The sequence below is a fragment of the Rattus rattus genome, chromosome 14 (genome assembly GCF_011064425.1).
Source record: "Rattus rattus isolate New Zealand chromosome 14, Rrattus_CSIRO_v1, whole genome shotgun sequence".
In the NCBI taxonomy this organism is placed as follows: Eukaryota; Metazoa; Chordata; class Mammalia; order Rodentia; family Muridae; genus Rattus; species Rattus rattus.
This window is the reverse complement of record NC_046167.1, coordinates 43,487,432-43,512,025: the sequence shown is the minus strand read 5'-3', so window position 1 is coordinate 43,512,025 and position 24,594 is coordinate 43,487,432. Positions and strand designations below refer to the sequence as shown.

At 42.0% G+C, this 24,594-nt stretch overlaps 1 protein-coding gene across 3 annotated transcripts in view; it reads right to left on the bottom strand.

Moving 5' to 3' along the window:
- Nucleotides 1–23,830, bottom strand: part of LOC116883445 (cytidine monophosphate-N-acetylneuraminic acid hydroxylase) — a 57,331-nt gene extending 33,501 nt beyond the window's left edge. For all 3 annotated transcript variants that reach the window (XM_032884591.1, XM_032884590.1, XM_032884592.1), the window contains exons 1-9: nt 23,742–23,830; nt 23,314–23,514; nt 18,584–18,675; nt 12,072–12,181; nt 10,497–10,687; nt 5,859–6,006; nt 5,458–5,539; nt 4,501–4,638; nt 1,780–1,915 (exon numbers count right to left, since the gene is read on the bottom strand). In XM_032884591.1, coding sequence (XP_032740482.1) covers nt 1,780–1,915; nt 4,501–4,638; nt 5,458–5,539; nt 5,859–6,006; nt 10,497–10,687; nt 12,072–12,181; nt 18,584–18,675; nt 23,314–23,514; nt 23,742–23,752 — 1,109 coding nt within the window. In that variant the 5' untranslated portion in view covers nt 23,753–23,830. The remainder of the gene's footprint in view (nt 1–1,779; nt 1,916–4,500; nt 4,639–5,457; nt 5,540–5,858; nt 6,007–10,496; nt 10,688–12,071; nt 12,182–18,583; nt 18,676–23,313; nt 23,515–23,741) is intronic.
- Between the last annotated feature and the right edge of the window lie 764 nt (nt 23,831–24,594).

Genomic DNA, 24,594 nt, shown 5'->3' with positions numbered 1-24,594 from the left:
GAGCCAACTCTTCGCTTGCTCAGTTAATTTTTTAAATTAAAAAAGTATATATTAGTTGATCCATAGATCCTGTTTACATATTTTACATATTTTGTATATTTAAGTTATATGAATTCAGACAATAATTTCTATCAGAAATACTTGATCTATACTTAGATGACATAAAACTTATGGTTCAAAACTAGATTTATATGTTTGTTGATCAAGCTATACTTAAAGGTTTTTCGATACCAAAATCTAGTACAAGAAAAGTTATCTTTGTGTTAATATTCAGATACACATTGACAAAATTACCTCATTTTTTTCTGAATTCATTTGATTTTTGAAACAAAATTATATGGGTTTCTAAAATTGTTTGCCTGGAAGTAAGCTGGCTTATTCTGTCTCAACTGGTGACATGAACATCGATGTCAAAGGAATACCATGTGCGAAACTGACTCTAAAGTACCAAGACTAACAGAGTGTGCTTCAGCCCTGACTTGGAATATTTCGGTCAACTGTGATGCTACTGATTGGAAACAAACCTTAGGCCAGCAAGATGGCTCTGAACACAAGGGCATTGTTTCTTATCCTAATGACCTGAGTTTTTTTTTTCTTTTCTTTTTTTAGGAGCTGGGGACCGAACACAGGGCCTTGTGCTTGCTAGGCAAGCGCTCTACCACTGAGCTAAATCCCCAACCCCCATGACCTGAGTTTAAGCCCCAGATTTCATATTGTAAAAATAGAGAACTGACTTCTTAAAGTTGTCCCCTGATCACTACTTGTATGTGGGCTCCCATACACACACACACACACACACACACACACACACACACACACACACACACTCCATTGAAAAAATTAAGTAATAATAAAGAACCTTTTCACATCAATTATTTTAGAAACTAAATAAAATGGTAGTTATTGACAAGTTGTGAAAAGTTTTGATTTTAACATGAGTTGGTTCAGGTTGAGTTGTGTCCCTCTCAGAAAAGATATATCAGCTATACACCCAAGTTCCACAGAGTGTGACCTTTGTTCGGAGAGGAGAGAACGACTTTACAGAGGTAAGCAGGCTAAACTGAGGTCATAAAGGTGAACTCTCACCATCTGAGACTTAGAGTGTCTCTGGGGGAATTACTTTGATGAGTTAATTAAAAGGCCCCAATTTGCCACCTGGCACATGCTTAGTAGCTATTGGTTACCTCTTGCCTTCCTGAGGGATCCTTCAACCATTGTCTCCGTGTCCTAATTCTGGGGCCTCTGATTCACCTCTGTTGACAACTGGTTAAAAGGCTGTGGATGCTTGGGCTGGAAGAATAGATAAGTAAAGTACTTGTGGGGACAAGTGGGGACCAGACTCTGATCATTAGAACTCGTAGGAGAAAAGCCAGACTCAGTGACACATTTGTAATCCCAGTGCTAGGGACAGAAATGGGCAGATCCCTGATACTTACTGGCCAGATGACCAACCTATTCTTCTTGAGTTCCAGGCTAGTGAGAGGCCTCGTCTCAAAAAGAGGAAGATGTCACCCAAGAAACAGATATCCAAAGATGTTCTCTGGCCTCCACTTCCTCACAAATATATATGCACCTTCCCTACAAACATGCACACACGCACGCACATACACATGCACATATGCATGCACAGATAGAGAGAGAGAGAGAGAGAAAGATAGAGATAGATGTTTTGGATTCCCACAATCTTTTTCGCATTGCACAATGGACATATAGCACAGTCACTCATTTGACAGACACTAAGTCATATATAAAAATATTGAATGAAATGTTGACCCCTACTTGTCAGATGGGTGAGCTTCCACAAAGTACCCAGCAAATGGGCAGTAGATTCGAGGCTGCAGATCCTTCACCAGCTGAGCTTTGTAGTTCAGAAGTTTTCTTCTTTCTGCCTTAATGAACTGGGCTTTCCATTCCTCTGCAGAGACAGATTCGGGGTTAGTGTCCTCCAGTCAGAAAGTGAATCCCTGGTTCCTACCTCCTTAAAGTGGGTCATGACCCCACATGGGGATGTGTAACTAAATGTGCAGGACCCAGGAAAATCAGCAGCAGTCAGTTTTCTGAGGATCTGACTAGTAAATTTAATTAAAAATGAAACACATAGTGGTACCGCTGGCCTTGTGACATCACTGGGCATCATATAATATTTCTGCAGCCTTGGTTCTGAGCATCCAACAGGAGTGTTTTACACTATACATGTTGTCATGTGACACAACAGCAATCAGTTATGTGTGCCCTTGTCACACATTCAAAGCTATTATGTGCTACGAACTGTGTCATTTACCACCCGACCCCCTTTTCTGCCCTTACAGAAACAAAATGGTTTAATTATGGAAAAAAAGGATGATATTTTCTTATCATCCTCCCTCAGAATATACCAAATTAATCTACTGTTGGGTTGTACTGTGCTAGAATCTTTTATTTTTAAAGATTGCTGTTTGAGTTGTTGACTTGTGTTTTACAAAATTTCATAGTTCAATGAATTTTAACTTGGGATCAGGACAGTATTTCTTAAAGCTTATTAAACGGCCCTAAACACAGTTGTGCTGTATAATTATATATATTTATGTAAATGGAATTCTCAGAATTGATCATAAAATCAAAATATCAATCAACTTTGAAAACTGCTGGAGATACCCCACATCTTACTGTATCAAATGCTCATCCAAGACTCAATTCTTTATATAAAAAAATAAGTACATCCAATTTGTACCATACAAATTTGCTTTTGTCTTTAGCAAATACTAAATTATATGCATAGTAAAGAATTATTTTAAAATCAATTTGTTTATCATTTATTATCAGTAAAAACTTGATTTTCTACTGATTTTACATATTTATATGCCTAAGGTTGCGTAAAAATTTTTCTGGTGCCAAGGGATCACAAATGGAGAAGTTTAATAAATCTTGCTCTACTTGAAAGGGGCTTGCCTGGGAGAAAAAAAGGAGAGAGACAAGTAAGACAGAAGTGGAATAAATCCCATGACATTGATGGAGATGTGTCCTCAGCTTGAGTTAGCAAATTTTGAATATTTACCAGGAGACTAGCCACTGGTCCCAAGCTCGCTGCTTGCTTGTATTTTTGGAGAGTCTAGCTGAGTACAGGGCTCAGTGTGGATAGCGTTCCTTTGTGGCAAGCCCATTCTATACCACTGTAACTCCTAGAGTCATTAACCTTTTACTAGTGTGCACTACCACCTGGTGTGCTATGAAACTGAAATCTATTTTTTATAGCCTGACAACTCGCAGTGTCTAAAATCACAGGCACAGATGTTAGTCACACATAGGAGCCAAGCCCTGTCCACCTCTTACAGAATTGAGTAGATTAGCTGACTTCTGTCTCCTCCTCTGTTAATGGAATCATTATAGACACCTCACAAAGTCTCCTTCTCTCTCTCCCCTCAGCCCTGCTCCCCGCCCAGTGTTTTTATTACATACCTTCTGTGATCTCTGGGCCACTAAGCAGACAATACTGAGTGGGACTATAAATCCTATAAACAAGAAAAGGGAAGTGCTGCCAAGGAAACATTTTCTTAGCAAGAGAAGCGTGTTTTAAAAGGAGAAACAAGCTATATAAATAATTATATAAAGTGATATGAAGAGCACAGCAGGGCAGTAAGATGGGGAGTGTCAGTGCAGAGGTGGGGTGAGGAGGACAGGGCAGTCAAGGAACAGACAGTAGCTGATTGCATCCATGGGAAATTGCTGGTCATTCAGAGTTTAGCAGCAAGAGGACTCCAAAGAATGAAAATAGTCAATGTAACAAGCTGGGCCAGGAGTAGACCAGGAGCTCTAGCCCGAAGACACCACCGGGCAGCAAAGAAGGCTGACTGAGCACCCAGGGAGGCATTGGTCAAAGAAATCTAGGATTAAACAGGGGCTAGAGTTGCAGCATACAGCATCAGAGAGGTGGTACAAGGATACGAAACCGAATGAACTGTCTCATGCATACTTTCCTCACACGAACCCCAGCATCACCCTTGGAGCCAAAGCAGAAGAGCCCCTAGGTGGGAATCTACCCTGTGGAATGCCCTGCTCTGCCTGTACTACCCATGAGCACTCCACAGGACTGTTAGGAAGCAGCCATACCGAGTCCCACACACTACATCCTTGACCTCTCCCTAAAAGCATGGAGGCCAGAGCTGGCCATCACATCCTTCCTCATCCCACTCTGGGCTCCACACCGTGATACTCAGCAGCCGTCTTTCTTAGCCCCCCCACCAGTTTGTAGTGTCTGTAGTTCACAAGGTTGGTTGTCTGACAACGAACACTCCTTCAAGCAGGAACCACATGCCAGGCATCTTTGTGCTTCTTCTTCTCAAAGCATCCATCGAAGCACCACGCCTAATGCTCAGTATTGCTAGGATATAAATTATTACCAGGGTTGGGGATTTAGCTCAGTGGTAGAGCGCTTGCCTAGGAAGCGCAAGGTCCTGGGTTGGTCCCCAGCTCGAAAAAAAAAAAGAACCAAAAAAAAAAAAAAAAAAAAAAAAAAATTATTACCAGTAAATTTTCCGCCACTGAAAGTCATGGGAAAGCCTGATGCTCCTCCAGCGAAATCACTCATCATTAGAGCAACTTTCTCAGGCAGCCTTCCCCCGTTGGGTCTGGTGCAGTCCACTGTGTTGAGGATTTTATGACCTGTGGGGAAATAACATGAAATCTCAAAGGCTCTGGTTTGAATGATCAAGATTATATGATTATACAGTGCAGTCTGTATAATCTAATTCTGTTGATCACACACACACACACACACACACACACACACGCGCGCGCGCGCGCGCGCGCACACACACACGCGCACACACACACGCAAAAAAAAACCCCAAAAAAAACAAACAAAAAACCCCAAAACTCAACAATCAAACAAAGAGGAAGCTGTCAGAGTCTAAAGGTTAGAAGTTCAACGAAGATGTCCTTATCTCTGGCAAAAATCTATGCACAATTGTTTTCCAAATGACTACTGGGTAACTAAGACCATGCCTCACTCATGATGAAATTTTCCAGTCATAATTTTTTATTTTTTCTTTCCTTTTGTTTTGTCTTGCTCTGTTCTGCTTTGCTCTTTAAGACAGGGTCTTGTACTGTTTGTCAGAGCATGACCCTCAATTCCTGTTCTTCCTGCTTCTGCCTCCTGACTGCTGGGATGACAGGTGTATATCACCACACCCAGCAACATGGTGAAAGGGACTCATGACATTTATTCAACACTAAAGTAACAGTAGTTTTTGAAACGATGTAAATATTGGTTCCCTTGTGCTAAAAGCAATGCACTCTTAATTACTGGCAAGTTTTCATTTGAAAAAAATCTAAAAGGTTCATTTTCCAAAGACAAGAGCATAACGTACGGTATTCTTTGAAAATGGAGACAGAAGATGAGCATAGCCTGAGGTTTTAGACATCGTCTTTCCTACCCATGGTGCATTTCCCTTTCCATTGCTTTTGGGGATAGGAAGGTACCTTTGTACTCCACGATGATGCACGTGTCCATCTCAGGATGAACGCCGTCCATCAAGATCATGAACCGAAGATTTTTGTCTACCTACAATCCAACAATAAAACCATTTTGTGGGTCAGCTTGGCCTTGATATTTGAGAAGGTTGTCATTTTGAGAAAAATTGGCAAATCAAACCAAAATTTAAAGGAAAAGAAAGCCTTTATCTGGAACTGGGCTTACTAGCCTATTTCATAAGGTTATACATTTGCTAGTGGAAATGTGAGCTTTAAGCAAAGACAGTTATGTCCCAAACTGAAGCTTCGATACTGGTGATATTCACTGTATTTCATGTACCAACAACATGAGGCACACTCTATAAATGTCACCTCAGAAAGCATAGTAAGAAAGCAAACAGATCTCTTACCTGTTGCCATATTCCAAATGGAACCACGTTGATGTTAGTTAATTGGACACCGCTATGATTGAGATTCCAAAACACAGGCCTTTCTGTGTCACCAACATAAATGGGGATGTCTGGTCGTCTCTGGGAAAGCTGCTTCAGGGTAGGGTAACTAGACCAGAGAGGTGGGAAGGTGAAAGGTAATAAACCAGGATTCACCAGCAAAAGAACGGCCTGTTGACTGAGAGGGAAGGAGTGGAAACCAGCCTTTCATGGCAGTCCAGACAAGGTTCCTGCTCACACTCACGGCTGCATCCCAGAGGATCTTACTTCATGGCTTGGACATACTAACAAACCACAGAGCAGACATCAGCCAAGTGTGTGATTCCATGTCCCACACCAGTGTTGCTTCCAATGGTAAGGCCGGAAGTCATGAGAGAGTCAGGCAGATGTTGCTGTAAGATGAACATCTTCATGATCTTCCTAAGTAGCCGCTCTCAGTAAGACAGAGGACACAGCACTCAGGGTTTCTCTGTGTGGACCTGGCTAACCCGAAACTTACTCTGTAGACCAGGTTGACTTTGAACTTAGAGATCCACTTGCCTCTGCCTCTGAGTGCTGGGATTAAAGGCATGCACCACTATCACTTGGCTCTGCCTGCTTTCTTAAAGAACCCAGAACCACCAGCCCAGGGGTGGCGACTCCCCCCTCCCCCGCCCCTGCTCCTATGAGTCACCACCATTTTTTCTAAAGGCTGATGGTTACACTGACATTATTTATCCTTTGGAGAACTCGAGTTACTAGAAGGGTCATATAATAAAATGTAACAGAGATGAAAACCATCCAGCATTCTAGGAAGCTCAATTGTACAGAACCAGGCACCCAGGTCTTTTCAGCTGCTTATATACATGAAGGCAACTATCATTTCGACTGAGCATTAATTACTTAAAATGGCTTTGATGTATCACTGTGGGATACAGCAGAAAGATGAGCAAGTGGTTAGGTCTGTCACATTCTGTCACAAACAAGTTCACTGCCGTGAGTTTCCACATTGTTTTAATTCTTTTCCTACTGTGTGTGGGCTTTATTATTTTTGTTTTTGTTTTGTTTTATTTTTAAGGTAGGGTCTCACTGTGTAGCCAAGCTGACCTGAACTTCTTAAAATTCCTTCTAACTCAGCCTTTTGGGTATTAGGATTACAGGCGTGAGGCACCATACCCTGCAGTCAGTAGCTTGGGTCTTATGTACTCTGAGGATTTTTGTTTTCATAGATGAGAAAACATATTAATAAAAAACCAATAAATTGGTGTTCAAACTTTGTTTTCTCTGACCAAACCCAGCACTGCTTCTATTAGAAGGTAGTTTCTAACTTCAACATGTCCATTTTCTAGTTTTATAATCCGGCCAGTGTCTAGGCATGGTACTACATGTCTGTAACCTCCTACAGACAAATACATAAAAAAACCAGACTATCATATGAAATGAAATATGTTGCCGTAAGCATAAACAAAATCTAACATTAAACCCTCTGAAGAGCTACAAAAATAAGCAGAACTCGTGAGGCAGGGAGAGGAAATGGGGAGGGAGCAGGTTTCATCCTCTAAGCAAAAGATGTAAAAACTCCAGGATTCTTTTAACCTGCCTTCAATCTCTGAGGTCAGAAAATACACCTTGCATCATAACGAGAATTAAGAAAAAATGACCCCAAAAGAGATATTTACTGTTTTTATGACTGTGGTGGTATGGATGAGAATGTCCCTATAGTCTTGGGCATTTGATATTTTTTTTTAATTGGTTTCTGTTTGCTTGCTTGTTTGCTTGTTTGCTTGCTTGCGATAGGGTTCCTCTGAGTAGCAGCCCTGGCTGTCCTGAAACTCACTCCCTAGGCCAGGCTGATCTTGAACTTACAGAGACTCATTTGCCTGCCTCTGCCTCCCAAGTGCTGGGATTAAAGGCACACTGCAGCCATCGAGTCTTGGACATTTGAATGCTTGGTCCCCAGTCGGCAGCAGTTTGGGGAGGCTTAGGAAGTATGTCGGGGGGGGGGCTTCTCTCTGTTCATGCTCTTAGTTCAATACATGAGCCATCTGCTTGTGGCTTCAACCACCTCAACAGTCATCCCTCCTCCACCCCACCTCACGATAAACTCAAAGGCTCTGGAACCATAAACCCAAATAAATCCTATCTCCCATAAGTTGCCTTGGTCACAGTGTTTTATCACAACGGGAAAGTAACGAATGCTATAATATAACTGATATTTCTTATTATCTGCTAATATCATGTAATGATACTATAATGATGTTATGAAATGACATCTTTGAACCCTATTCACTACACCACACTGTTTCCCCCTCACTTTTATAACTCAGGGAAGTTTTACCTAAAAAGTAAAGGTCAGACAATAAGATCGGGGTGAATGACAAGAGTAGTTACTAATTGACTCAGAATCACAAGGAGAAGGGGTTTGCCAAGGAAAGGGAGGGAGGGAGAATGAGCGTGTTATGACCCTGTCCTTAGTGTGTAACAACTTTGCCCAGGAGACCCTGACACTGGTCTTCACCTGGCCCTTCAGTGGGGACAGACACATGGTCTCCCTAGATTTTGCAGGTGAACTGGGGGAGGTAGAGGTGGAAGGAGAGAGTACAGGGAAAGGTGACTGGAATTGGGGGTGTTTGGAATGTAGTACAGAAACCTAGTGCAGTAGGAACTTTCTGGAACCTATGAGGGTAACCCTAGCAAGGATATGGAGTCTGAACCTGCCATCTTCTGAAATCAGGCAAGGCTTCCAGTGGTGGGACTGGGACCACCAACCCTGCCACAAAACCTTAGACCTACAACCTTTCCTGCCAGTAAGATGTGTTGGGGGCAATGCTCAGGGCTTGTGGGAGTGGTCAACCAATGACTGGGCTAATTATACTATGAGAGGGAGCCCATACCTGGATGGTACTTAGGATAGAACCAAACACAACTGGAAAAAAGTAAGTAAATAAGTAAGGAAGTAAGAAAGATTGATTCTTAGTGATACTCTGTTAGACTCATAGATTGATGCCTACCCAAATCATAATCAGAGAGGCTTCCTCTAGCAGCTGATGGGAGCAGATGCAAAGACCCACAGCCAAGCATTAGGTGAGGCTAGGGGAATCTTGCAGAAAAGGGAGGAAGGATTGTAGGAGTTAGTGGGGTTGAGGACACAAGGAGAATATGGCTTACAAAATCAACTAAGCAGGGTTCATAGGGGCTCACAGAGATTGAAACAGCAAGCACAGAGTTAGGTTCTCTGCATGCATACACACACACATGTATGTATGTATGTATGTATGTATGTATGTATGTATGTATGTATGTATGTAAGGTGGTCATGTAGCATTGTGTTCTTGTAGGACTCCTAACAGTGGCAGTGGGGTTGACTCTGACTCTTCTGTCTATCCTTGGAAGCCCTTTCCTACCAGTGGGTTGCCTTGTCCAGACTTGATATGAGGGTTTGTGTCTAATCGTATTCTATCTTGTTATGCCATGTTTGGTTGATATCTCTAGGAAGCCTGTTCTTTTCTGAAGGGAGGCAGAGGAGCAGTGGATCTGCAGGGTCAGGGGAGGTGGTAGGTGCTGGGGACTAGGAGGTGTGGAAGGAGGGGAGGCTGTAGTCAGGATGTACTGTGTGACATTTACAAAAGGGGAAAAACTAGAGCAGGACATGGTTGTGAGGGATGGTAACCCTAGTGCATGGGAGGCTAAGACAGGAAGACCCAGATATGCGTGGGTGCACAGCAAGGCTCTATTTCAATAAACAATGAAGAACAGGGTTTGGCAAAACAGTGCATGAGCTTGGCCTGATCCCTGCTTCTATGTACAGCCTTACAAGATAAGATAAAGGTAATAATATTTTATGATCCATGGGAATTATATCAATCACTAAAGTTTTATTGGGACACTAGTTCCTACTCTCACTTGTGACTCCCTGTGGCACTCCTGTGTTTTAATGAGGGAGGCTCAACATGTGTTCAATACCCATAATATTGGTCCTTTATTTTAAAGGTACCTGTTTGTCATTTTTGGCACAGTGTTTTTATGAAGCCCACATTGGCCTTGAATTCTTGATCTTCCTTCCTCAGCTGAGATTACTACTGGTCCCTTCTAGTGTGTGTGTGTGTGTGTGTGTGTGTGTGTGTGTGTGTGTGTGTGTGTGTGTGTGTGTTTTTATGCTATAAATTTTGAACAAAAACAAGGCCACTCTGATGAGCTTTATGCCTGTTCCTGATCATGGGCAGAGAGTGGAGGTCTGTGAGAAGTTATCAATCAAGCACTCTGCTTTCCATAACGGCTTCTTCCTCACTTGGTGGAAGCATTTTAAAATTAGAATTGTGGTACATATACAAAACTTTACTTGTAGTTTTCTTCTTTTTTCATAGTCCTAATGGAACAAGTCAGAATGCAGGACCATCTACAAATGTTTTCTAAGCAGAGCATAGTGGCACATGTCTATAATCCCAGTACTTGGAAGTGGCAGGATAACCGTCAGACAGGAGTTCTCAGCTACAAGCAAGTTCAAGACCAGCCTGAACGTCATAGATCCTGTCTAAGAAATAAAGCAACAACCAAAAGATCCCACTGATGCCTCCAGTTCAGCCATTGTTCTCTTAAGAGTTGGGTATGTCGCTTCTTTACCTCAGGTGGTCTGAGTGCATGTGGCTGATGTAAATGAGGTCTGCTTTGCACAGTCTCTCCAGCCAGTCCGATGGAGGCTCGTGTAGCAACCACCACCCTCGGGCAAAAGCAGGGCCAATTAACCAAGGATCAAACGCCATCCGCTTGTCTCCCAACTTGAGGTCCATGCAGGCATGAGTGAGATATGTTATCTGTTGGATTAGAGTGAGGTCCCTGTTATGGTCAGCAGCAATGGAGTACAAGGCTCGGGCTGTTTCTGACAAGGTCAGGCCAGCTCTGGTTCCACTACAACTACAGACACACACACTGACAGAACACAAGACCCTCCACAGACTGTCCACATGGACTCCAGTGCCTGGTGCTTCACATTAAATCAACGGATGCACCAGATTTTATTCTCTTTAAACCAGCTCTGATGTGTTTATCAGTGAGCGATGTTAGCACAAGCATTGGGGGACTTGGCATGCCAGCGTGGCTTTGAGGAGTATCGATTACACGATTCCTAATTAGTTTGGTGGGTTGGCACAGCTGGACAGACTGGACTGAAGCCAAGTTAGCTGGGCTCTACATTGCCCATTTACTCATGCTGTAGGGTGCCAAGGGCTGAGAATGGTATCAACAATGATTTCCAAACAGGCGCAGGTGGGGGAATTCCAGACCTGGTCCTCACCCCCACCCTCCTGCCAGGCACAGCCACGGAGCACAGAGAAGCAGAGATACTGCAACAGGAATTTCATGTGAGGAGCCAGGGACAGCCAGGAAACAAGGGAGTTGTTAGTATTCCTGTCTGAGGGGAGTTTCATTTGTTTCAAACAAAACAAAATGAAGGAGAAAAAACCCTGTCCAAATGCACACAGCTTCCTAAACATTCGGAAAAAAATTATTTAATTTTGCTTTTTTGTCTTCCCCAAACTTCTGAGGTGTTTCCCTTAGAGGAAAGCGCTCTGAAGATAGAACCTGTGTAAAAGACTTGTGAAGATCTCAGGATGACGGGCAAAAATATACAACTTGGTATCTGCTGCAGTGGGAATGCAGTTTACTCCCCAAAAGGTTCATGTGCTTGAAACTTAGTGCCCACTGTGGGTATGTTACAGTGCTTGGGTCTTTAAGAGGTGGAGCCTAATATAAGGTAATGAATTCATTATTGGCAGAGCTTTTAGAAGAGATCAATATATATCTCAGGATCGGCCAGTTCCGTTGAGAATGAGTTTTCATGGGAGGACTGGCACCTCCCTCCAGTCCTTGTTCTGCATGTATGACAGGATAGTTTCATGCACACTCCTGCTATGGTGAGTCCACCTACCCTGAAGCACTCACCAGAGCTGGGTGCATACAAACACCATACTCTTGAAGTTCTCAGCTTCAAGGATTCTATCATCAAAGCACTGACTGACACTATCTTATCCACAAATGTTCAGGCAGTAAAAATACTTTCTGATATATAAATATATATAATAGCAAATATTATATATAATATATAATTTCATATGTATGAAAGATATGCAAATATATGCATGAGTGACATCTTAGTTTCATTTTGTTATTGAGAATGTTATAGCATTAATGTTTGCTTACCTGTACTTCCCCAAAAGCTAATTCTTCAGGAGACCTGGGGTCAGAGTCCCAGGGGTTAGGAGGGTTCAGTTCTACAAGGCAAAGCCCATTGTTCTCATCCATTTCCACAACTAGAACCAAAGGGAAATACATTTGAGCATGTGAGAAAATGACATTTTTGAAAACCTTGCCAAAATACAAACACATAGTCAAAATACAGAAGGTCAAAACCATGCAGGGCAGAAGAGAACACTCATTGAGCGCACAGCAGCTACCAAGGCAACAGCCACTGCTCATTTGTTCATGCTACACTTGAGCAACTCGAGCTCTCCGGCATGTTTAACACATGCACTGTGAGGAAACCAGTGAAAGAGAGGACAGGGTGCTGAGAGGCTGTGCAGGAAAGAGCTCCCAACCTGACAACAAAAGCCAAAAGAAGTGTACCTAGGAAGCAGTTTCAAGTCATTCAAGCTAGACAGGAACCGTGAGATGTCTGACAGACACAAATGAAGTAGGATGCAGGCAGTCAGCACAGTGCGTGATATCACGCAGAGGTGTGTGAGATAGGAAAAGCTTACACTTCACAAAGATCTGTTACATGTCCAGTCCTGCCAACCTCTCCAAAATAAAGCTGCTCCTTGTCAGAAAATTGGCCACAACAATGAGAAAAGTAACTAAACAATTCCCAATGACAGTTGTCTCGCAGTCTGTTGAGATGAGCCTCTGCCCAATGCCACCCACTCCTACAAATTTCTCAAACAAACAGACAAACAGACAACATATCTCCATTTCAAAACGAGTAGTATTCACACTACTTTGAGATAACCTCTATCAGAGAAACTGTTGGAAACACATTTTTTTAAAATCCAATTTAGAATTTGTCTCAGTGACGCTAAACAAAGACTTGTTTATCATTGTTTCTTTTGGGTGTATGTATACAAGTTTCTATGCATACATGTGTGCAGAGGTAATGATAAACATACATGTGCACATGGTGCATGTGGAGGCTAGAGACTAACCTTGGCTGATCTTCCATCTTGTTCTTTAAGACTAGGTCTTTTATTTGACCTAAAACTCACCAAGTAGGCCCTCCAGACTGACCAGTAACCTTCAAGGACCCTCTGGTCTCCTCCTCCACTTTGCTAGAATCACAGGTATGCACTGCCATGCCAAGCTCCTATTACATGAGCTCAGAGGATCTGGCAAGCACTTTGCTGGCTGAGCCAATTCTATCCTTTTTTTGTGTTGCAAACATTCAAAATGTTTTCTACTCAGTAGAAAAAATGCACATGTAGTCATCATCAAGCACTGATCATCTCCAGCTACACCCTTGTGCTCACTAATCATCCAAAGAGCTTAGTCAACACTCCAAGTCAAACAGTACTCCTTGACCATGGTGGTGTAACATCTTCCCAACCCTCTATGACTCCTCATTTTCCCTTGAAGCCCTGATCATCACTAGATATATTACTTTTTTTTCTCAGACACCTATGGTATTTCCCGACTGTCAGCCTTATGAGACCTGAGATAGCTTTTGCAATTTCAGAAGAGTACGTGGTCTACATCAGGGACTGTTTAATGGCTCAGTCAGGCCCAGTAGTACATGCCCGCAACCCTAGTACTTGGGAGCTAGAAGCTTAGGGATCAGGAGTTGAATTCCTCCTGTTGTAGGAGCCAGAGGGTGGAGAACAAGAACATCAGGAAAACTTGGCCCACAGAATCAACTAAGCAGGCATTGAAAAAAATAATAACTTTACTGTGGTAATTATGTATCCTGACAGGAATGAATAAACTTAGGAAGAATGTTGATTACAGCACAAGCACGCCAACAACAAGAGGCTGACAGGAAAGCAAGGTTACGCATCATGGGAGCCCAGAAAAAAACTTGTGCTCCAACACCCACTGAAGCAGTTTCCTTCTTCCTATTTTTTCTCTCATAAGAGATGCTAGGAAAAATGGAGGCTGTTAATCTCAGCAATTATTTGGAAGGCATTTCCACAAAAGCCTTTGTGCTCCTCACAGAAGGATAACCCACACACTTAGTAAAATTGAATGTGATGTTTGTCAACGCTGTTTCTATAAACAAAATACAGAGAAACTGATATCCCTATTCTGAGCTCAGGAAAAACAAACAAACGATATTCCCTCAGGCCTTCCCCTGCCCCAGGAACTTGCTGTGTAGTCCTGGCTAGACAGATATTCAGTGTGACCCAAGCAGGTTTGGAATCCACTCCTGCCTCAGCCTCAGTGCTGGGATTATAAGCATGTACTACACACCTAACCCTCCTTAAAACCCTTATTTAAAAAGAGTAGGAAAGAAGTGGAGCAAATGCATGTCAAAAAGTTACAGTTATCAACATGATTGGCTTTAGGTCAGCAGGTGGATCGTAATGACACAATGGCTGTAGGTGTCATGGAGAAAGTGTGAACTGGTGGGCTAACAAGCAGTGCCACTGCCATTGGCTTACTGAGTTTTCCGGTTGATACAAAAGAAAGCCACGAAATCATGACAACAGATGATAAAATAGCTTTAAAAAAAAAAGACTTGTGAATTGAAGAACTATAGAAGCAATTCCCACAGAAAACTGAGAAAGATAAGAAACTGAAAAAATTCTAACATCAAAGACAAGTTATCAAACATACTGTGCTAAATGTTAATTATCAACACATTACCATCGCATTTGACCAATAGTTGTAAACAGAAACAATGAGGAGATTTAATTAGTACCCAAAATGAGAGTAAGAGCTGAATCATGTTCTGTGCAGTGAGGAGATTAAAGGAATGCCCACATACTGTTTCTGGGAGGAAAAGCCCATACATTCCAGTGAGCAGATGTCAATGCTATTCACATTGAGGATGAATGAATGGATGAATGAATGAATGAATGGTCTCACAAGTGAAAGGATTGTTGTGTCCATCCTATTTCTCAGTTCATCATATTTTGTCCATGTAAACATTTCCTCATTTTATTTAATTTCCTTTTCACTCTCATTTATAAGTTGTATTTGATGCTATTTTGTAAATGATTTTTAATACCTACATTCATAAAAATATCAATCTTTTGTTTTCTTTTCCTGCAGTGTGTTTGTCTGGTTTTGGTATCAAGACCCAATTGGTCTGAAACAGAATCACACATGTCCAAGTGAGCTTTATACCAGCATGGTTTAGTATTTGAAAAATGCAATGACGATTCAGTATTCAAAAGACCAATAGACTACATCATACTCATGGAAGAAAAGGGGGACATATATGAACATCTCAATGGATACAAAAAAGATAGTTAACAAAATGCAACATTCTGAGTTAGGATACTGTTAGGAGGCAATGAACAGCACAGCAGGTCCTCAACCTGAAAAGGGCTGGTTGGGAACACCCAGATGCTTCCACTATGTGAGCAGAGATAGAACAAGGAAGTTTTCTCTTGCCACTTCTGCCTGGAGGTCTTAGATAAAGCCACCATGCAAGAAAGTGAAATAAAAACATACAAGTTAGAAAGAAGTTAAGCTATCCGTATTCATAGAAAACATGATCTTAAATACAAACCATCTAATATATCTAACAAGAAACTATAGAGTTAATAAGTGAGTTCAGGGAGGTTATAGATACATGAGTAGTACGAAAGTTAACATTTCTATATATAGCAACAGGCAATCTTTTTTTTTTTTTTCCCCTTTTCTTTTTTTCGGAGCTGGGGACCGAACCCAGGGCCTTGCGCTCACTAGGCAAGCGCTCTACCGCTGAGCTAAATCCACAACCCCAGCAACAGGCAATCTTAAGATTACATTTGTAAGATGATCAAAAAGAATAAAATATGTTAGGAGCCATCTAGGAGAGGCTAAAGGCTAGCAGGTGCTTTTCCTGAGATGGTTTATGTCGAACTGTGATGAATGAGCTCTTGGTGACAAGGCCCAAGGGACTTTGTCTCATGATTGATTCTTGATATTGATATTAATATGCCTTTCCTGTCATTATTAGATTGATATAACAACCCTTGGGATTAGCTTACCCTATTGGGCAGGTTTTCTGCAAATAAATGAAGATGCACTCTTTTATAGCAATGCTATTTAGACAAATAGAAGATTTCTTAATTCCTAATAATAATTCTATAGAATTCCTAAACATATGTGAATGATATAAAAACCCTCTGTAATATGAAAACTGCAATTAGGACTCTGCCAGTCTTCAAGTGTCATGAGTTAATTGCACAAAAAAAAAAAGCAGGCATGGTACACATTCATAACGTAGGAATACATTCCCTTAAGCTGTAAAACCATTGACTAAAGTCATAAACTGGGAGTGAACATTTTATTGTAAGTGCAAGGATAGGAGATGAAATATTGACTGGGCTTATCTGTACAAAGCTTCAATATTAACTTAGACCTAAGAATTATAATGTTCAACCCTCAATGAACCTGTGGAGCTAATAGCAGAGAGTGAATGTTTAGTCATATAACTAGTCTTAATGGAAACACATGTAAACATCTTTGTTGTAACTTCTTGTTCAATTTATGATTTGAATTTATGTTTGAACTTTTGTGAACTCTTGAAAATAGGATGCTTGGAATATCATGTGATCTATTCTCCTGAAAAGGTACAAAAAAAAAAAAAAAAAAACCAACTAGGGATGATGAATTAACCAGGCAGAAGGAGAACAGGACAAGCATCACAGAGATGAGGGGCTGGGCAGATGAGGAGAGATAAAAAAGGGCCGATTTATGTACATAGAAGGGAATAGAGCAGAAGCAAAATAGAAGCAGAAGAGACAGCAGAACATAGCGGAATACAACAGGGCTGAAGAGGGAAGAGGAGGATTAACGAGAGAAGAAGCCTTAGAGAGAACAAAGAGCAGGCAGGCTTTTCTTACAATGAGACAGGTTTTTAAATTCGTTTAGTAATAAAGGGTAGAAGCTTTTTCTCTCTCTATGTATTAAAAGTTGAAACTTCTTTTCATCCGGAAAGAGTAAGTTCTTCTGCACTAATGCTTTTACTTTTACCCACTTATATATATCATATATATATAGGTATGTGTGTAAGTATGTAAGTTGATGAGACAGATTATTGCCCCCCAAAAAGTAAGTGATAATGAACGGATATGTATTAGTGTGTACATGAATGTATTGTCTTTATGCATATTTGCTTGTGTGAAAGTTTTTCCTTTTGAGTGCAGCTCTAGTCTTCTGGTTCAATGAAAGTTGATTGCCTCCTTCTCTTCTGGCCAGCCCGAAGACATTGGCTTCTGGCCTCAGCGTAACTTAGAGTCAGGATAGGGAAATGTTATTTAGTAATAAGCAACAGGTAACAATTTTCCTGAGGCCATTGGCTTCTGGCCCAGAATAACTAAGAATCAAGAAGAATAAATATTATTTTTTTTTAAAGATTTATTTATTTATTTTGTATATGAGTACACTGTAGCTGTCTTCAGACACACCAGAAGAGGGCATCGGATTCCATTACGGGTGGTCGTGAGCCACCATGTGGTTGCTGGGATTTGAACTCAGGACCTCTGGAAGAGCAGTCGGTGCTCTTAACCACTGAGCCACCTCTCCAGCCCAAGAATAAATATTATTAATACTAAGCAACTTTTACACTCGCAAGGCCAAGTCTCGCCCCTACCAATACTCCATTCATTTGGTTGCCTCAGAGAGGACCCAGCACTCGGGCAAAGCTCTCGGCAAAAATACTTATGAATTAGTTTAACAAAAAGTAGTACAAAATTTTCACAAATTTTGTTTTATCTAAAACAAAACAAAACAAAAGACAAAACAGGAGGATATGAAAATAAACACATAGATAACTGGGTAAGAGTGAAGAACTCATATAAGTACACTTAGCTAGAGGCATTTCAGTTTTTGACAAAGATGCCAAAAGTAAACATTAGAGAAAAGAAAGCCTGTCCAGCAAACAGTGCCGGTAAAACTGGATAACAACACGTACAAGGATAAAACCATATCACCATCTCTTACCTTAATGAAAATTAACCCAAAAGGATCTGAAACAGTGAAAACAAGAGAGGAAGGAGTAGGGGAAATAGTTCAAAATACAGATAGGTACAGTTGAGAGGTGTCTGAACAGACCTGCAGTCTATCAGGAAGCAGCACCAACCACTGAGAACACATGGCATTAACACGCTCCTACACAGCAAATGAAGCGATTTGGTGAAGACAGCTCAGAGTTAGGTGAGTATATTTGCTCACAATACATCTGGCAGAGATGTCGTATCTAGACTATACAAAGAACTAAAAGGGCTAAACAGAAATCAAGTTACCCAATCTGTAAATGAACTAATGAGAGGAGCAGGCAATTCTCCAAAGATGAAGTACAAATGATTAATAAGCATGAGAAGGAAGACCTTGTTTCAATCAAACAATCAATCATGTAGGTCTAACAGTTTACAATTAGAACAGATCCAAAACTTGGAGTGAAGCCATCAGGACAAAGCTTCCAAAGTCTCCTCCCCTCCACTCCTCTCCCCTCCCCTCCCCTGTCCTCCCTTCCCCTCCACCTATGGCAGAAAGCACAGATGAGTATTTACCAAGCTCGTCTTGACAGAAGCTCCCTGGAGGGTTGGTATACTTCATGGTGCTCACATCTAACTTCCAGTTGTGCTTTGTGCATTTAACGGACCTGGAGGGAAACCACAGTCAGTTGTATGACACAGTGGAAAAAATCAGTGTTGATAAAGCATGAGGGCATCTCATGACACAGAAGTCAAAGCAATCGATGGAACTCAAAATACATAAAAGGAAGCCAATGAAGAGGTGATACCTGGGGTGGGGGAAAAGGAAATGCTGGCTAATCACCAAGCGATGTCTTCAAATGTGAAGATCAAGTGTGTGTCACATAGTGATGTGCAGTAGGGAATGGACTCAGGGTAACTCCTGGTCATGGACCTTTAGTGGCTGGCGTCAGCTTGAAATGAGCTAATCCCACAGCAGCTCTAGGTGGGAAAGGAAGGCTGGCCAGTGGTAAAGCAGCATTTAGCAGCATTTATACACGTGTGGATAAGCAAGTTGCTGGTGGGGACCCATGCTTCTTCAAGACAGTTCTTATCCACAAGGGTGCTGTGCTCACAACAGCTAAGCGAGGTTCTGAGAGAATGTGGTCATATCTATATATGATGTATCTCTCCTTAGCCCTCACTTCTAGGGTTCAACTAGTTTCATATCCACAAGAGTTTAAGGTTTAAGAGTATGATTGCCAGATCATATACAATATACTCAGATAAACATGAATTCCAGACAAAGTGAGAATAGAGAATATTTTCTTTCTTTTTCATTTTTTCTTTCTTTTTGGCTCTTTTCAAGACAAGGTTTCGCTATGTAACCCTGGCTGTCCTACAACTCTCTTTGTAGACCAGAGTGGCTTTGAACTCACAGAGTTCACCTGCCTCTGCCTCTGAGTGCTGGGATCAAAGGCAGGTGCCATCATGCCCCACTAAAAGTGAGTATATTTTCAACTGCTCATCTCCCACAATATTTACAAATGCACTAAAATTATTTTTTATCTGTAAATATTTAGGTTTAATTCTAGTTATTAATTTAACCCATTTCAGAATAAGACTCAGACTATAACCAATGGGAGGTACTGTATAATGTTTTATATTTGCCTGAACTAACTTCCTTCCTTCCTTCTTGCTCTTTTCAACTTTTTTGAGGCAGGAACTCATGTAGACCAGGCTAGCCCTGACCTTAATACGTAGCCGAGGATGACCATGACCTTATTTCTCTGCTGCTTCTCAGCTCTTGTTTACAGATGTGCACCACCATTTCATGGCTCACTGCTCCCAGCTCTGTTTTATTTTGTTTTTCAATCAGAATTTTATTTGTAGCCCAAACTGGTCCCAGATAAACAAAATTGCCTGTCTCAGTTTGCCAAGTACTGGGATCATAGGCATGAGCTACCATGCCCAGGTCCCTTTTATCTCCCCAGAAAATAAAGCTTGCCAGATCTGGGGGTGCTTAGTTGGAAATAGGGTACACTTGGGGATGCTCATACAGAAGTCAGGTACAGCCATTTCTTTCCTTATCTTTATCAATTTCTATTTAATATAAGTTTTGTTTCAAGACACAAAGAATTTTTTTAATCAAGAAATGGCTATTACCAGGAACATCATTTAAAAAAGAAAGAAAAGAAAAAAGGAAGGAGGCATAGCATGTCGGCATTTCCAAGCTTCGTTGTATCCAGAATTTTTAAATGCCCGTTATAGGTCAGCAAGAAAGTTTTGTTACTTTGTACCTCCTCCTTTCTCAGGAATGAGTGGGAAACAACCTCTAAAAATCAGGATGAGACATTCCAAATGGCACTGTAGAATATTCTAGAACCCATGAGGGTAAGTTGATTGAACCAAGTGTGGTTGAGTGGCAGTGCGGTGGGAGAGGATTGGGAGGGGACAGGAGTAGGGCAGGAGAAGATAGGGGGACAAGAGACAGGAGGGTGTGGGAAAGGACTAGGAGACAAGAGAGAGGTGGAAGGGGTGGGCACAAGAAAGGGATCAGCTCCGCACACAGAAGCTATAAGAGCATCATTAGACTTAAGAACATGAGATGTGCAGCTTCTATGGATCCTGGTTATGTATCAGGAAGGAAACTGACTGGATGGCAGGAAGGAATGGACTATGCTTAACTGTACCCTGATAAAGATGATTTTCTAGGATTGGCAACTTTACCGAGAGCTACAAAGAGGAATGGAAAATGGAGGGGCAGACGGGAGCCCCCTAGACATGCAGGTTAATTACCATATAGTCAGCTCCAGAGAAGGAAGCTGGAGACTGCACAGCTTCCCTGTGAAGGTAGCAAAGAGAAGAGGTTTATAGGCTGGGGAGCGGCCCAGTGGGTGAAGGGCTTGTCACACAAGCATGAGAATCTGACTGTGAAGCACTATATTCCTGTGAAATGTTAGGGGTGGCAACCTGTACCTAGAACCGGCACTGGGGATGCTGAGACAGAAGGATCCACCCCTAAGGTTTCTAACTGATCGATCCTAATTAGGGAGCTCCAGCTTCAGTGAGAGAGGCTCAAAGCATAAGATGGAAAGGGATTAAGAAAGATATCCTCTGTCAACATTTGGTTTCTCACGAGCAGGCGTTGTACACACACACACACACGCACGCACGCACACACACACACACACACACACGAACACTCGCACACACGCAAGCGCACACATACACACGCGCACACACCATTGCACACGCACACACACTCACGCAACCACCCTCACACACACACGCACACACACACACCCGCACACACACACACGCACACACACACACACACCAGAGCAAAGCTGCTGGCAGACAAAAACTAAGATTTTGAGTACCAAGAGCAGCTAGTCTGTGGTAAGGAACGTACTATATTTAGGTGAGCAAACTGAATGCAAAAACAATCAGTTCTTCCTAAGAATCTGTGTGTATAGACCACAGGAAGTTCATGGCCCACATGAATAGTAACGATGGTGAGCATTATTGGCTGCTTATCCTACACTACAGGTGAGGTCCTTTTAAACATTTTTTGTAGGTTTTGAGTGAGTGGGACTTCTTTGTGTGTGTGTGTGTGTGTGTGTGTGTGTGTGAATGTTATTTGCATGTATGTGAGCCAAAAGTCACTTATTAGGAGTCGTTCTCAGTTTCTTTTTCATTTGCTTTATTCTATTTTTAAAATTTATTTTCAATAATCCTTATTATTTTTTTAAAAAGTAGCTTGCAAATAAATAAAAAACATCCCACACCAAAATTATCTAGACCCACAGTCTAACTTATAACTTGTATAACTTAGTAAACTTATATAAAGATAGAACTGACCTTCGGAATGGGACATGAAGCTTCACTTTAAATTTGACACTATATGCATTTACCCACTACCCAAACCAAAACATCTATGACAGGATTAGAAGTAGAAATACAACTGGCATCATATCCTCTTTCTTAACATGACTGCCGTCTGCCGTTATTCCTTCTTCATTTCTTTCATTTGCTCTGAGAGAGAGCATCTCTCTCTGAAGCTCATTGGCATGGAGCTAGATTGGCTGGCCAGGAAGCCCGGGGTCCTCCTGCCTGGGCCTCTCCAGAGGTTAGGATTGCAGGCTCACATACTTTTTACATAAATGAGTACTGCATGAATGTACCAGAGATGGAAGGAGGTGAGTTCCCCCTCCCTATTCCATAGGAAGTCACCAACAAACAACCCAAATTAAAGATAATCTGAAGTTTCTGGCTACAGGTGCAACAGAGAGTCACATTGGAAAGTCCACTAGGATGTGGAACATATCTAGAATCAGACAAGTCTATGGGTAGTTATGAGAATATTCTAGATTCGGGAATTGTCCTCAGCACAATGAGAGTGGGGCATTCTTGGACAGCTCCTCAGCTCCCTCTATCACTGAACTATCCATACAAGGGCACAAGTAAGATCGATCACATAAAGGAATGACAAGGCCCAACACCCAAGGTCTCAACCCAAGTAGACCAGGGCAGGCTTCAGAGGACTCTAAAGGGTAGGGTCCAGCATTCATAAGGTGACTGGCGCTGACACTGCAGATGCCCAAGAATTCTTAGCTGTGCCAGGTAGTTCCTCAAAGCCAAACAACTCTGTCCTAACATTGCTACTGCCGGGAGGACAGACATTCTATATAGGGATGAAGACTGGCAAAAGCATAGGCTCAGAAAAATAATCAGAACCACCATTGTTTAGGGAGAGAGCTGCGGCTCTGCCTTTCCCCCAAGCAGGGCTAGGCTGACAGAAAAAAAAAGAATCTATCAGCTCTTTAGCAAGATTTCAAAAGCATTCTCTGTCTATCTGCTTGTCTGTCTGTCTCTTACGTGTGTGTGTGTGTGTGTGTGTGTGTGTGTGTGAGAGAGAGAGAGAGAGAGTGAGAGAGAGAGAGAGAGAGAGAGAGAATGTGTGCATATGCATGTGCGTGTCCTGGCAAAAGGATTTCTAGAAGAATTGAATCTTCGATGAATACAATACCTCATATGTGTGGTTGTACTTCTGCAACCCAAATACTGCCATACATGTACATATACTCTAGAAGGTAGGTTACAACAGGCAGCTAGGATTGTCAAGTGTTTAGAAAGGGAGAAGGGAAAGGAAATCTAAGCAAAACTTAATTTTGAAGTCAGGGAACTGTCCCAATGAAAGAAGAGGAAAACTTACTAGAAGCAATTTGCTGACTGGGTCATTTAAAATATCAAAGTGAGCACCCTTTGTGTCAAATCTAACTGCCAACAGGGTCCCTGGCAGGAGAGCAAAGGACCCATGGTACCTTCCATCTAAATCCTCGATATCTCTCATGAACAGGCCTCCTTGGTGCTTGCAGAGGTTCTTGCATGCCTTTAGGTGGTCCTTCTCCTTGTATAAAATGTACTCTTTCCCAGTAGTCTTATTTCGACAAAAATTGACTCCTTCCTTGAGGTTGGCAACATCAGCAGGAGACAAGGACAGCAGGGTCTCGGCTGTCTGTTTCCTGCTAGGAAAAGACAGGCATTAAAAGAGGAGTGCTTGTCCTTGGGCTTGAAAGAATAAACACACTGAAATGACAGCTGAAAACTTCCCTTTTTGTCTGCAGCATCTCCCACAACCCAGGCTCAGTGGCCCCCCAATAGTGAGTGCCCTTTCTCCCCAACCCCCACGTTTAAATCCATGCAAATGTGTGTTCTGCTCTCTTACAGAACTGAGCCCTTTCTCACTTGCCTGTCCATCATCTGCCAGCTCCTGGTGTTTCAAAGCAATTGCTGGGTGTTCTTTCTACTTCTGAGGCTCACACCAGGAAGGCGTTAGACCGCCTGGAAAGAGAATGTTTACTCAAATTCACTATTTCCGTTGATAGTTTCCTCTCCCCACCCCACCCCCTCTTTTAAAAGCCTGGGTCTTCAGTTCAGCTTTCTCTTTCTTTCCTTTTATACCTGGACATCCCTCAGCCCTGGAGGGAGTTCAAGTCCTGCAGGGTCACCATCAGACTGCAGCTCCAGCTAGAATTCACCCTGCTTGGCCAAGCTATCTGGATCCATTCCTGACTACTTGGTCTGACCCCACCACTCAGTACCAAGACAGCACCTGGTATGCCACCTGCTCGCCCGCCCTGTTCACTTTCAGAGCCCTGTTTTTTTTGTGTGTGTGTGTGTGGTTTTTTTTTTTCTCACCACTTAGCTGACTGCCTTTCCCATGCTGTGTTCATCACCAGTTAGCTATTTTACAACATAACTCTCTCAGGCACTAAGTTTGAGTAATTTACAGAAAACTTCAGCCGTAGTGAGGCATCAGCTTCAACCCAGTTCCTCAACAGGCTGTCTCTCTGAATCATAACAACAGCAAAGTTCCACGAAGAGACTTTTCAAAATGAACCTTTTTTGCATATCTGTGATGCAAAAATCTGGGTGTGTGTGGGCTTATTTTATCTTTTACTTCAAATTTAAAGTGGCCCAAATTATCTCCTCTCCTCGTGTTACCTTTAAAAATGAGCTCAAATGTACTGGGATGATTTCACTTTATTCTTTAATGTCTTAAACCAGAAGGTAAAAAGGATCAGGGTGCAGGGTAGGGTGGT